The 12,382-nt window shown below is 43.5% G+C and overlaps 1 protein-coding gene across 1 annotated transcript in view; it reads right to left on the bottom strand.

Annotated features, from left to right (window-relative positions):
• The window catches only part of EDIL3 (EGF like repeats and discoidin domains 3), a gene marked incomplete at both ends in the record, with an annotated part of 270,774 nt that extends 259,979 nt beyond the window's left edge, over positions 1 to 10,795 (bottom strand). The window contains one exon of the mRNA XM_082497220.1: positions 10,744 to 10,795. Within this exon, the coding sequence (XP_082353346.1) occupies positions 10,744 to 10,795 (52 nt within the window). The remainder of the gene's footprint in view (positions 1 to 10,743) is intronic.
• Between the last annotated feature and the right edge of the window lie 1,587 nt (positions 10,796 to 12,382).

Genomic DNA, 12,382 nt, shown 5'->3' with positions numbered 1-12,382 from the left:
ACACTTCAAGAAAAAGGAAAAAAAAATAAATAACAACAAACAAAACAAAGCTTGATGTAACACAAGAGACAAAAGATTGCTATGAAAGATGCTAGCACAAGACATTATGATTATCTGCCAGACTAGAACATTTATAGGGTGAAAGAGTAGCTTCCTGAATCTCCAAAAACATAAAAGAAGATAACTTATTGTATTTCTTGTTACAATTCTTCAGCTCTGAAAACAGTGCTGCTCTAGAGGAAAAACCCAGTTCAGAAAACTTATTATAATTAAATCAGATTGGTCTTTATTCCAGTGAAATTGGGGTAGTTTTGAGATATTCCTTCTTCCCTGCTCTGCCTTAAAAGGAAATTTTCAGTTGGATTTAAAATTCTGTTCAAATTTTTCTACAAGTTTGATGCCATAACCACAATTCATTACTGGGAAAGAACTGATGTACCCATTTTTAATTATTTATTGCTTTCTACAGGAAATAAAAAACAAAATATAAAAACTTTTCTATCAAAAGAAAACCAATCAAGCAGCAGACTAATTGGTCAAAATTAGTTGATCGCCTATCTCAGACGCTAGGAAGAGATACAGCTCCCATAGGGCTGGTGTGTGAAGCTGGGCTAAAGGGACACTGCCATTTGGGAAGGTCACAACACTTCTCGATCATGTTATTTATGTGCTGAAAGGTGCAGTTTTGCCCAACTGAATGCAGCTGCCAGATTCAGCAGGCACACATACACATGAAGTCCTCGTGAAACAAATAATAATAATAATAATAATAATAATAATAATAATAATAATAATAATAATAATAATAATAATAATAATAATAATAATAAATAATATATTAACATTTTGAAAAGTTTTCTCTTTTTCCTTCTGAAGTAACTGAATCATGTAGTGATTTTAGTCATTCATTTTGGCTTCTTCTTTCTTCCTGCTCAACCTTCAGTTAGTCTGAATGGAGAAGCCAGAACCGCATCTACTCACCAGTAGTTTTAAAGTAGTTTACTTGCTTAGAAATAACCCAGGGCTGAATTTCTAAGGCAGGCAGCTCCTCCCACTCTACTGAGAGCACGCGGGAAGCTCCTGAGCCTCACGTGTTTGGCTTGGCCAAGGAGCAATCTTTATCCGTAACACAGCTATTTGGCAGAAATAATTAGGGAAGAAAAACACTGTAATCTGTCCTCATCAAAATAACCCACCAGGACAGTTTAGTTAATCAATGCTTGATTTGCCCCAGGATGGTGAGGCAGCATGCAGATACTCAGGACTGGGAGATGGCAGGAGAAATGCAGAATTTGCTTCTCTGCCTACAGCCACACCAAGGCAAAGCAGACAGCCCCGTGCCATTTCCTTCTCCCTTTTTTTTCCCATTTTCCTTCCTTGCACCATCACTGAGGCTTGCCTCATCCTGCCCTAAGGCCAAGTGCAAGGTCCTGCACATGAGTCGGGGCAATCCCAAGCACAAATACAGGCTGGGCAAAGAATGGATTGAAAGCAGCCCTGAGGGGAAGGACTTCGGGATGCTGGTGGATGAGGAGCTCAACAAGACCAGGCAATGTGTGCTGGCAATCCAGAAAGCCAACCACATTGTGGGCTGCATCAAAAGAAGCATGGCCAGCAGGGAGAGGGAGGCGATTCTGCCCCTCTGCTCTGCTCTGCTCTGCTCTGCTCTGCTCTGCTCTGCTGAGACCCCCAATGCAGTACTGTGTCCAGCCTTGGAGTCCTCAGCACAAGAAGGCCATGGACCTGTTGGAGCTGGTCCAGAGGAGGGCCATGAAGATGATCAGAGGACTGGAGCACCTCTCCTATGAGGACAGGCTGAGAGTTGGGGTTGTTCAACCTCAAGGAGAGAAGTCTCCAAGGAGACATTAGAGCAGTCTTTCAGTCCCTAAAGGGGACCAACATTAAAAATAAAAAAAGATGGGGAGGGACTCTTGATCAGGGAATGTAGTGATAGGATAAGGGGTAATGGTTTTAAACTGAAAGAGGGTAGATTTACATTAGATATTAGGAAGAAATTCTTTACTCTGAGGGTGATGAGGCACCGGCACAGGTTGCCTGGATAGGTTGTGGAGTCCTTATCCCTGGAGGTGTTGAAGGCCAGGTTGGACGGGGCTTTGAGCAACCTGGTCTAGTGGGAGGTGTGCCTGCCCATGGCAGGGGGGTTGGAACTAGATGATCTTTAAGGTCCCTTCCAACCCAAACCATTCTATGATTCTATGATTCTATGATTCTATGATTCTATGATTCTATTAAGTCATACCAACAAGCTAAACTACCAGAAAACTTACATGACATAGAAATTAAGGTTTTTATTGCTCTGCTATAAGACTATCACCTGTGCTGAAATTAGGGAAAAGTCAGTGGCAAAGAGCAATTAGATGGGGATGGGCTTGGACATACTCTGAAATCTCACATGGCAGATTTGATTGTCTCAGCTGATATTTAGGAGTCACAAACTATGGAGACTTCCTAGACGTTTCCTCAGAGGAGACCCTTGTTTCACCCATCCAGTGGCCATGAGGCTCTGACCCACAGATCAGAGCTGCACCATTTACTATTCTACTTTTACTCACACTCAGCTTTTTAAATGCATATTAGCACATAATCATCCAACAATTCTGAAAGATACTGAGTCATACTAGAGTAATAACTGCTCTTGCTGTGTGAAGCAATATAGATGTAGTCTTAATACTAAGCCAGTATATACAGTCAACCATACTTTACCAGAGCTGATTTCGGGGTGCTTATCAGAGTATTGCTTTGATTTTTTCCCCCCAACAAATTTAATGAAAGAAGAGATACACCTCTGAGACTACATTCCTAATGTAGTCTTATTGCTTCATGTCTGAAGCAATGCAGTCTGACATTGCTTCAGTCACCTTTTTTTGTTGATCTTGGTTGTCCACTATGACTTTAGTAGCGGACTGAAACACAAGACCCACATTTGCAGAAGAGTTTGAGGTTAAGTAAAACCACCGTAGGAAGGAACCAGAGTGTAAATTTACGTGTAAGTGTGGAACAGTACACAATGTACCAATTCTTAGAAGTTTCTAAAAGAAAACATGCACCCGAACAATCACACCAGGTTAAAGAGAAGCCTGGTGAACAAAGTCAAGAAGTTACAACAGGATGGGCTGGATCACACTCAGGAAAATGAAAGCTGTTATTAAAGAGGTCGATCTTTATCCTGAAGGACCACCTATAAATGATACATCATTTTGTATGGGGTCAGAAGGTAAGCCATAAAAAAAGACACCAAAGAAATTAGGCAAAAACATCATTAAAGAAATATATATAGGACATACCATAGAAGAGAACTACTAGGTCATTTGAGCTACTTCCCATGACAACAGCACATAATTTTGCCATCCACACTGTACACTATGCATAGTATTAATCTAATATTCCCTTGAAATCGCTCAAATAAATGGACATTCAGTGGTTTTAAAATAGTTCTAGAATAGTATCTGAAAGCAATCAGCTACCAGGTCTTTGTTTTTAACCTAGAAAAGCCCTTGTAAGGGAATCCTGTGCAATTCCTCACACAGGTAAGGAATCTGACAAGTTACATAGAAAGTAATATTTTCTCCATCTCTGTTTCAAAAGCCCGAGCTGCAAAGGGTATGGGTGAAAAAAACAAAACAACTCAGTCTCAGAGCCCAGGCCACTGTCTGCAAACGTAATACTTCACTACAAAAACAAAAAACTGGCAAACAGATTAAAGCAGTATGGCCTATGGGACTGTAATAGAGAATAATCAGAGAGGAAGCCTGGATTAAAGGGGCTGGTTGTGTGCAATGATACCCAGCAGTGATAGAGGCTGTTGTACATGAGTAGAGATGGAGTGAAAGATGCAAATGTTAAAAACATAATAATTCAGACTTCTTTTGTTTTCTATTTTTCACACTCGTGCATGGTGTATATAAGTCTTACCCAAAAGTATTTCCTATATTGTCTGTTGTAGCTTCACTATTATAGAAACCTAAGACATGAGTAATCAGATGGCAGAAATTACTGTTATTTGCACACTACTGTCACAGCTCTCCATAGTTATACAGGTTAACACAGCATCTTGACAATGATAGGAAAAAAGCAGTTTTTTGTAGAAATTTTCTAAGCCTCTCTACATAGAAGCAAGGCAAATAAAATTACTGCAGCTAAAAATTGGCAAAGCAATCATCTCTTTCCGTTGTTTGTTGTTGTTTTTTTTTTGTATCTGTCAAAAAGTTACTATTGTGAGAATATGCTAAGACACACAAAAAAAGCCCTCTGTGTCTAAACTGTAGCTTTATCCTACAGTAGAGCCATAGCCTGGCTATGCAAAAGTGCTTTGTGTTGTTTAAAACTGAAAACAATTTAGAAAAACATGAGTTGCAAGGGCAGCAAGATAGGAAGAAGGAAAGAAGGTTATTTGCAAAACACTGAAAAAGTCCTGCTCTGTATCAAGATTAAAAATGTCAAACTTTCAGATTCAAATCTGTAATCTGAACCGCTTAACAGTCAATTTGAACCCATGCTGTCCGTGTCCCAGGTGGGCAAGCTAAACACCGGAATAGGACAAGGAAGACTGATTATTGGTGGAACTCTTACATGTACAGAATCGCGATGTTCTGATGAAGCATTTTTGGTTGGCAAATTTCTCAATAGTTTTAATCAAGAGTCACCACTTGATGCAGACACTGCATGATGAACAGGTTGCGCCTCCGGATCTGCCCCGCTCTCCCACGGACCACCTGGGACAAGAGGTAACAGGGAGCACCCACACCAAGACTCCCACCTCCTCCAGTGGGAGCCCTGGCTCCCCTCCCTCTTCCCTGCTGCCTCCAAAGTCACACACGATCCATGAAACTGAAGCAGTTGCACATCTTTCACTCACACCTTTAGTTTCCCGTGGGGGTTCACAAAGCTCCTGCCCGGGCTCCGCACAAAGAAAGCAGGTCTTCTTGTGTCTGCTTATCCATCTGCTGATCCTCCCTGCTGTCATTTGCATACTTGAGTTCACCGCTTTAAATATTGTGGTTAAAATCCTCACCCCTAAAACTGAAAATTTGGTGTTCTGCTGCCACGTGTGGTATGGTAAAGATACTCCAGGATTCTCCATTTGAATGGCAGAGACTTTCATCTGTATTTTCAAACTTCACCAAACACATACAGACATAAAAAGCCTTTGCTATGAATAGCCTCTTATTAAAATGTTGGGGGGAGTGAGGAATACTATTGGGAGGAATGTTGGGGAGTGAGGAATAATGTTGGGAATCTAAAAAACCAGACCAAGACGTTCATTGCTTTTGTTGAATTTAACAAATTTTGACTAGAAATACAGAGCTCTGCATCCCAAGTTCATAGAATGATGATCTAAGAAGTATCAGACTAGATGTGTGGCTCATAAGTTAATGTAATTCCTCTGTACGCTGTCTGGTGTGGATATACCCACAATATAGTATGTATGCATGTAGCCACTATACATACATATTTTACAGTAAGTAAAATTAAGTTGTTTTCATGTGTTTCATATGATAATGCATTCACTCACACACCACATAGTGTAATTATTAGGTAGATTAGCTAGACACTTTATTAGATAATCATGGTCTGTTTCATTTCTCGGCTTTTAAAACTTAAAATAGAAGAATACCCCCACCGTGATGAAAGGTAACACAGCTTGCTGATTAAAGGGAAAAAAAACCACACAAACAAACGAACAGAAAAACCCCATAAGTATATTCCCACAACAGCAAGACTGAGATTTGATAAAAGCCCAAACAATGAAAAGACATGCAAATTTCTGGGACAATTCAGCCGCTAGCTCAGCCCCTGCTTTCAGTAATATCCAGCATCCAGGTCCGCAAATGCAGTTATTGTTTTCGAACATGTCCGCGCTCTGGTCCTGCAATACGAATGGCGGAAAAGCTGCTTTACCCCCTACGCACCATATTATTAGAAAATTAGCCATATCTTACTGGGAGCATATCTTACACAGGGAGCAGGTCTCCCTCTGAGGTAAAATCTTGTACAATCTGAGTTTCTCATAAAGAAGGAAACCTAGACCCATTACCACTTATTCTTCAGGCTGATGAAAGACGCTGAATTTACACTGATGTTGGCTTTCCCCCTACTTCCTCCCTTCACTCCATTTAAATGGAAAATGTATGTAGGTCCTCCAATATGAGATAACAACTTCTGGGGTTTTTAAGTACTCAAATGTTAAGGTTCTAAAACCCCTTATTCGCGTTTGCGTCTTTTAACTCATCTCTTATTTTCTAGTGTATCATCCGATCAAGAAAAATTAAACTCGTATTTTTGCCATGAACCTGTTTTGAAAGTTGAAATGAATTAATACTGTTTTGATGTTCAACCCATACTCTTTCAAACATGAGGCAGCTAGGCTTCAAGTATGCTACAAAGAAGCCAAATATCACTTGTAATTCAATGCTGATCATCCTCTAAGTTTTCAGAAATGCTCCTGCCTCTGTGGCTTACGTAAGTTTGAAATGTGTTAAAACCTAAGAAATGGAAAACAGTAACATGCTAACTACTATGTGACTCACAATAAATTTGAGAATAACACAGATTTATTTCTTACTCGTAGTTTCTTAAACCCTGCTTCTCCAGATAACTTTACTTCTGTTGAAGGACTATGAGGTTGTGAGTTTGTTACTGCTGCCGTATGGACACGTGCTGTACAAACAGCTAATTCAAGGCATAAAAATCAGCCTCTTAATAAAAAGTGACTGTCTTTTGAAATAACTTCCAAAGCGGATCATTCCCTTGATTTTCAGCTGGATGGTAATTGGAAAAATGTGGAGGAGGGAAGATAAGACAGTGGCCCCTTTCACTATGCTACCATTGATACACAACCTTGTATGAAGTATACCCTTTGAAAAAAGACATAAAGGATGAAGACATAAAGGGCAGAGAAAGAGGAAGTCGGACACTTAAAACACCCAACAAATACCACCAAGGCTATTCATTCCAGTTATAACAATGCATGGCTTGACATCAAATTCTGTCCTAGGCTGACCAGACACATACAGGATACAATAGTGTATCTGCTGTATGCTTTCTGGAGGCTATATGAGCAGTCATGGAAAATCAATTTGAATACAAATGTAATTTGTTAAAAGAACAGTGAAAATCATTATGCAGGGTCACACTGTCAGCATTTTGTACAGAAGCAGATGCCGTCCAAAGATGCAATGGCATTTGATAAACCAGAAGAATCTTGGTCTTTAAAAGTCTGTGTCTGTGATCTTTCCAGTCTTTTGGTAAAGTTACGTGAGAACAAAGCTACAGTTTACCTCTCTTGTTTCTCAGCACTTTCACTCCTTGCAGCTCATTCCAGCTGCAGAAAGAGGCTTTATAGAAACTTCTAAGCCTCATAGAGAGTGAAGGTTCCCACTGTAACGGAGAGAAAGCAACATCTTTGAAACAGTTCCTTGAGAGTTCCAAAATATTTATCTCAGGCTCACAGGACAGTCATAAAACAAAGAGCTGAATTTGCCTGGTTTTGGCAATGTCAATAACATTTTTAGGCAAACCATACATAAAAATTCAGCAACAACCTATGTGAAAAAGCATGATACAATTTAAGGATACGTTCACAACAAAGGCAACTCAAACAGTAAATCTTCAGAATATACTGTTGCAAAGACATTTAACACATAGACATAGAACACACCGATTTGCTGCGCATTTACAGTACCATTAGCAGAGCCGATCAGCTTACCCCATGCCATGAGGTAAATCTGGGGACTAAAACAGCCACCAATTTTAAAGTACATTTTCCTTTCATTTGATCCCAATCTTCACTGACTGTTCTGAAAGTTATTGTCTTATTTATTCCCAATAATACACACAGTGGGACTTGGGGACCCGTTTTACTATAGATGAGATGCACCGTATTTCTTCCACCTGAAATAATCTCTTGTAGTCTCTGTAGTTACTCTTGTAGTTAGTCTGTCCACTACATGGTAGAACATCAAATTGGCTTGCGTTCAAATTTGACCAAGGAACAGCAACAACAGCAAATGTAAAACCTTACAGCTGTTTTGAAGTATGCAGGAAAGGGCATTCCTTATTAAAAATGCACCTGCATCTTTCTTGCAAACTAAGGGGTCAAACTCACTGCAGCCTTGAAGCCTGATTTCATCACATACATGCATGTAAACACATCTCCGAAAATCAGACCCCTGTTACAGTGCATGAGATTGCAAATTTATCAGACTGATCACAAAAAAGAAAATTCCAGTCTTCCATTGGGATGACTTTTTCATCATCATCATCATCATCATCACCATCATCTCTCTCTCAATCTTTCTTCCCCTTCTCTCTCCATTTAAAAAAAAAAAAAAAGAAAAAAAAATACTTGCTGATACGCTATGTTTGTGTTCCAAATGCAAAAAGCAAAAGAGGGTTTTAAGACATGATGAATAAACAGGGTTTTGACCTGCATGATTACTTTTCAGAGCTCCAATAAAAAAGGAGTTGGTATTTTTCTTTAACAGTAGACTTGAAACACAGGTCAGTAATGAACTATATGACCTAACTTTGATCTGCAGCTGAAATTTACCCCAACAGAGGACAGGGAAGAACTGGTCACTGCATAGATGACACTACCATAGGTTTTCATTATAGACCATTATGCAAATAGGCTCATCGGCAAGCAACGTTCGAACACTGCACAAAAAGTTTTGTACTGTTCAAAACCTTCCCTCTAAAGAGTTTCAGTTACTTACAGTGCTTACAGTCATCATAAGGATGAGTGGATCTATTAAAAGTAAACGTTATGACAGTGAGCAAAATTAACCCAGTATATCAGACCTGTCAAGCAGTGTTTTATTCTGTTTCAGCATAAAAAAAGACTCTGTATAATTTTCTTCTGTTTCATTTTGAAAGCCAAGGATATACCTTTAACTGAATAATTACAGCTTAAGCAATCACACAGCAAATGTTTGGTTTTTTTTACCTTCCTATTTCACTTCCACTAGAAAATCTATGAAGTTCTCTCTGTTCAGAAGTTACTGAAAAACACGGCAAGACCATAGACTTAAATGAAAAAATGTCTCAGATGTGAACTATGAAGAGCCCTACAGAAGCCCAGTGCAAAGTATTTATGACAAGTCCAGACTTTGTGGCAGATACAGTATCTTTTACTTAAAAGACTTCGGGCATAAACTGCAGGTACAAGGACATATTGCATAAGCTATCACATGCTCGCTGCAACTGTGTGAATGTTATTGGATTTTGAGAATCCACCATGCTGAATAATTGAGGAGCTAATAAAATATTCAATTTTACTGATACAGTGGTTTCATTTTAAAATTTATAAAAAATGTGAATAATGATGGGAAGAGGTCTAAAAGTCAATGGAACTATTCTGTTACTCATTAGGATAACAGTTGTTCTACTAAGCTTCGGGAAGATACAACTAGGACGATTAAAAGGTCTCCAGCCCCGAGATTCCCCCCAGCCCGGCTGTCACAAGGAGGGACAGAAACACCCCCACCACCACCCCCACCCCCGGCACAGGGGCGCGTCTGGAGTTCGCAGAGGGGGAAAAGGCGTCGCGGGAGGGGGGCACGGGGCAGCCCCCACGCAGTAAGCCCCCCTCTCCGTGCCACGGAGGGTTTCGTGCTGTGGGGCGAGGGGGTGGTAGCGGTGCGGAGGGGGACCCACGGCGGTCCCGGGGGCTGAGATCCCTCCCCGACGGCGCTGCGGCAGCCTCGGCGGGGAGTGCCGGGGGGGCGCGGGGGGTGCCGGGGAGGGGCGCGGGAGCGCCCGGGACGGGACAAGACGGGCGGCAGGTGAACTCCCACCGCCCCCGGTGCCTCCCCCCCGGGCAGCCCGGCCACCCCCGGCCTCTTCTCCTTCACAGGGGCTGCTGCTGTGGAACCCCTCCTCCCCCCCCCCACCTTACGTTGATGTGCTCCGACAACTTTTTTTAATGCGAGGAGGGAAAACCCATCTAGCCTGCACTAAATAATTATTCTAAATAGTAACAAAGAGAACTCCAAGAACTCTAAAGTTATATTTTCTGGGGTAGGGTTTCTTTTTTTGGGGGGGTGGGAAGTATCATACACAGAGAAGGCGCCGTTGGTGTTTTAGATGGAGATGCCCTAGTTAGAGGGAGGCAGGAAAAGGGTCGCCTGACAAGAGCTGTTCACTGCTGCCGAGATGCTAAAGCCCCCGAACGTGTTTGCAAACTGTTCCGCGGTTTGCTGGATCTCCGGCTCAGAGCTCACAGCCTTCAAATTAAAATGAAGACCGATGATGGGGGGGGGGGGGGAGGGGGGAGGAAGGGAAAAGAGATCTGGACAGCTCTGCGGATATTATTAAATCTTCCCAGCCGCTCATCTGGATTACATTTAAGCTCTCACGGCATTTCTTTCCCCCTCTAATTAAGCGTAGTTTCAAAACAGAACATGTCTGAGGATGAATCTTTCGTCGGCTTCTATGTAAAAGGTAGAGATAAGTATTTTTTTTAATTAAAAAATAAAATAAAATAAAATAAAATAAAATAAAATAAAATAAAATAAAATAAAATAAAATAAAATAAAATAAAATAAAATAAATTCAAAGGCAAGCCCAGACGGAGGCACCCGTCTGCGAGCCGCTCGCCGGTCGCGCCTCCCCTCTCCCCGCGCACTTCGGCTCCGACTTTGCGAGAGCTCCAGCGCGTCCCCGACCCACGTCGATCCCCGCCGGTCCCCTCCGGGTCCCCGCCGGGTTCCCCCGTCCCCTCACCTCGGGCGAGGCTCCCGCAGAGCACCAGCCAAACCACCACGGCGCGGCTCATCGTCCTCCTCTCCTCCGGCGGCCGCGCCGCCTCTGCCGAAGGAAGGAGGCGGCGGGTGGGAGGAGGGGGGGGGGGCGGCGGCGGCGCCTCCGCCCGGCGAGGGGATGCGATGCGATGCGATGCGATGCGATGCGATGCGGTGCGGTGCGAGGGGATGCGGTGCGCGGTGCGAGGGGATGCGATGCGATGCGAGGGGATGCGATGAAGGCGCCTCCCGGCGCGGCCCCCGTTGCCGCCGCCCTAGCAGCGCCGAGGAGGCTGCCCCGCCGCCCGCCCGCTCTGCGCGCCCGCCAGGTGCCGCCGCGCCTCCAGCATGGCCCGGACCGGCCGCCTCCGTCCCGCCGCCTCCTCCTCCTTCTGCTCCTTCGATGGGGAGGCGGCGGCGGGCGGTGCTGCCCGGCACACCCCGGCACCTGCTCCGCCCTCCTCCCCCCCCCCCCCCCCCCCCCTCCGGGGCGATGCGGCGGTGGTGTGAAATTAAGTTATATCGCCGAGGCTGGGGAGGTGGGGGGTGGGGGTGGGGGGAGGAGGGCAGGGAGGAAGGCGGTGGCTTCTGACGGAGATTTTCCCCCAAAAGCGGCTGTGTGCCCCGGGGTCCCGTCGGCGGGGACCGCCGTCTCGGGGACGGGCTCAGGGCTGCGCCCGTGGCGTCCCTTTTCCACGACAAAGTAGTATGTCGTGGTTTAGTCGTTGGCCCCGTGGGTAGCTGCCCTCTGCTATTAAGGAATGCAAGCAGGCCGGCGCGGGTCACAGAGGTGGTTTTACCCTCCGCAAACTTTTGTCTTGTAGGTGTCGTCTGAGCCCTGCACTTTGCTGGGCGCTGCTTCAGCTGCCGACTTAAAAGACTTTCTGAGCACCCAGATACAGGGAACTTACGTGAAATGTAAATGTCCATTCTTCCACTTCCTTCCTCAGGTAGGTTGTCATCCTTCCCGCTACTGAAAGGAAATCAAAGCAAGAATGCAAGGCGTGGGGAAATTTAAGAAGTAGTCCAAGGTGGAGGACAAAAAGGTCCCATGTCAAACCACTACTCACTTTTTTTTTTTTTTTTTTCCCCTACCTGTGTATATAAAGCTGCAAGAGTGAAATAAGTACTAATTGCCAGATAGGAGTCAAAAGGCTCTTCAGATATTTTATATCTGTAATTTGCATCCCTTCTTCATGCCCTCATAGTAAAAGAGCCCATATTAATATTATATTAAATGTTAATGCAATTGCTGAGTGAGAAGAATGCACTTAGCAGCATTAGGCTGTTGAGAAGCATTTCTATAGATACAATCTGAATGACTGTGCTGGCTGCACGACCACAAAGAGAGACATCATGAAATTAAGAGTGGAAACGGCCCGTTAAATCGTCTAATCTGTTGGCTACTTTGGCTAGCATCTCACAATAGTTTCCAGCATTTCATTTTACAAGCCCTTTGTCTACCATTAAATGCCTGTAAGTGGCAGGGTGACAGCCCTTCCCTCAAGCTCTAGTTTTATATCTGAGCTTGCAATTAATCGCGTTTTTTCCCTGACAGAGGAAGTATTTCAGTTTCAACACATTGCATTTGCAGGTGAGAGTTAAAAGGATTAGGCTTTTTG

The sequence above is a fragment of the Vanellus vanellus genome (assembly GCF_965231255.1).
Source record: "Vanellus vanellus genome assembly, chromosome: Z".
Taxonomy (NCBI): Eukaryota; Metazoa; Chordata; class Aves; order Charadriiformes; family Charadriidae; genus Vanellus; species Vanellus vanellus.
The sequence above is the reverse complement of the archived record's forward strand: the minus strand, read 5'-3'. Positions and strand labels throughout refer to the sequence as shown.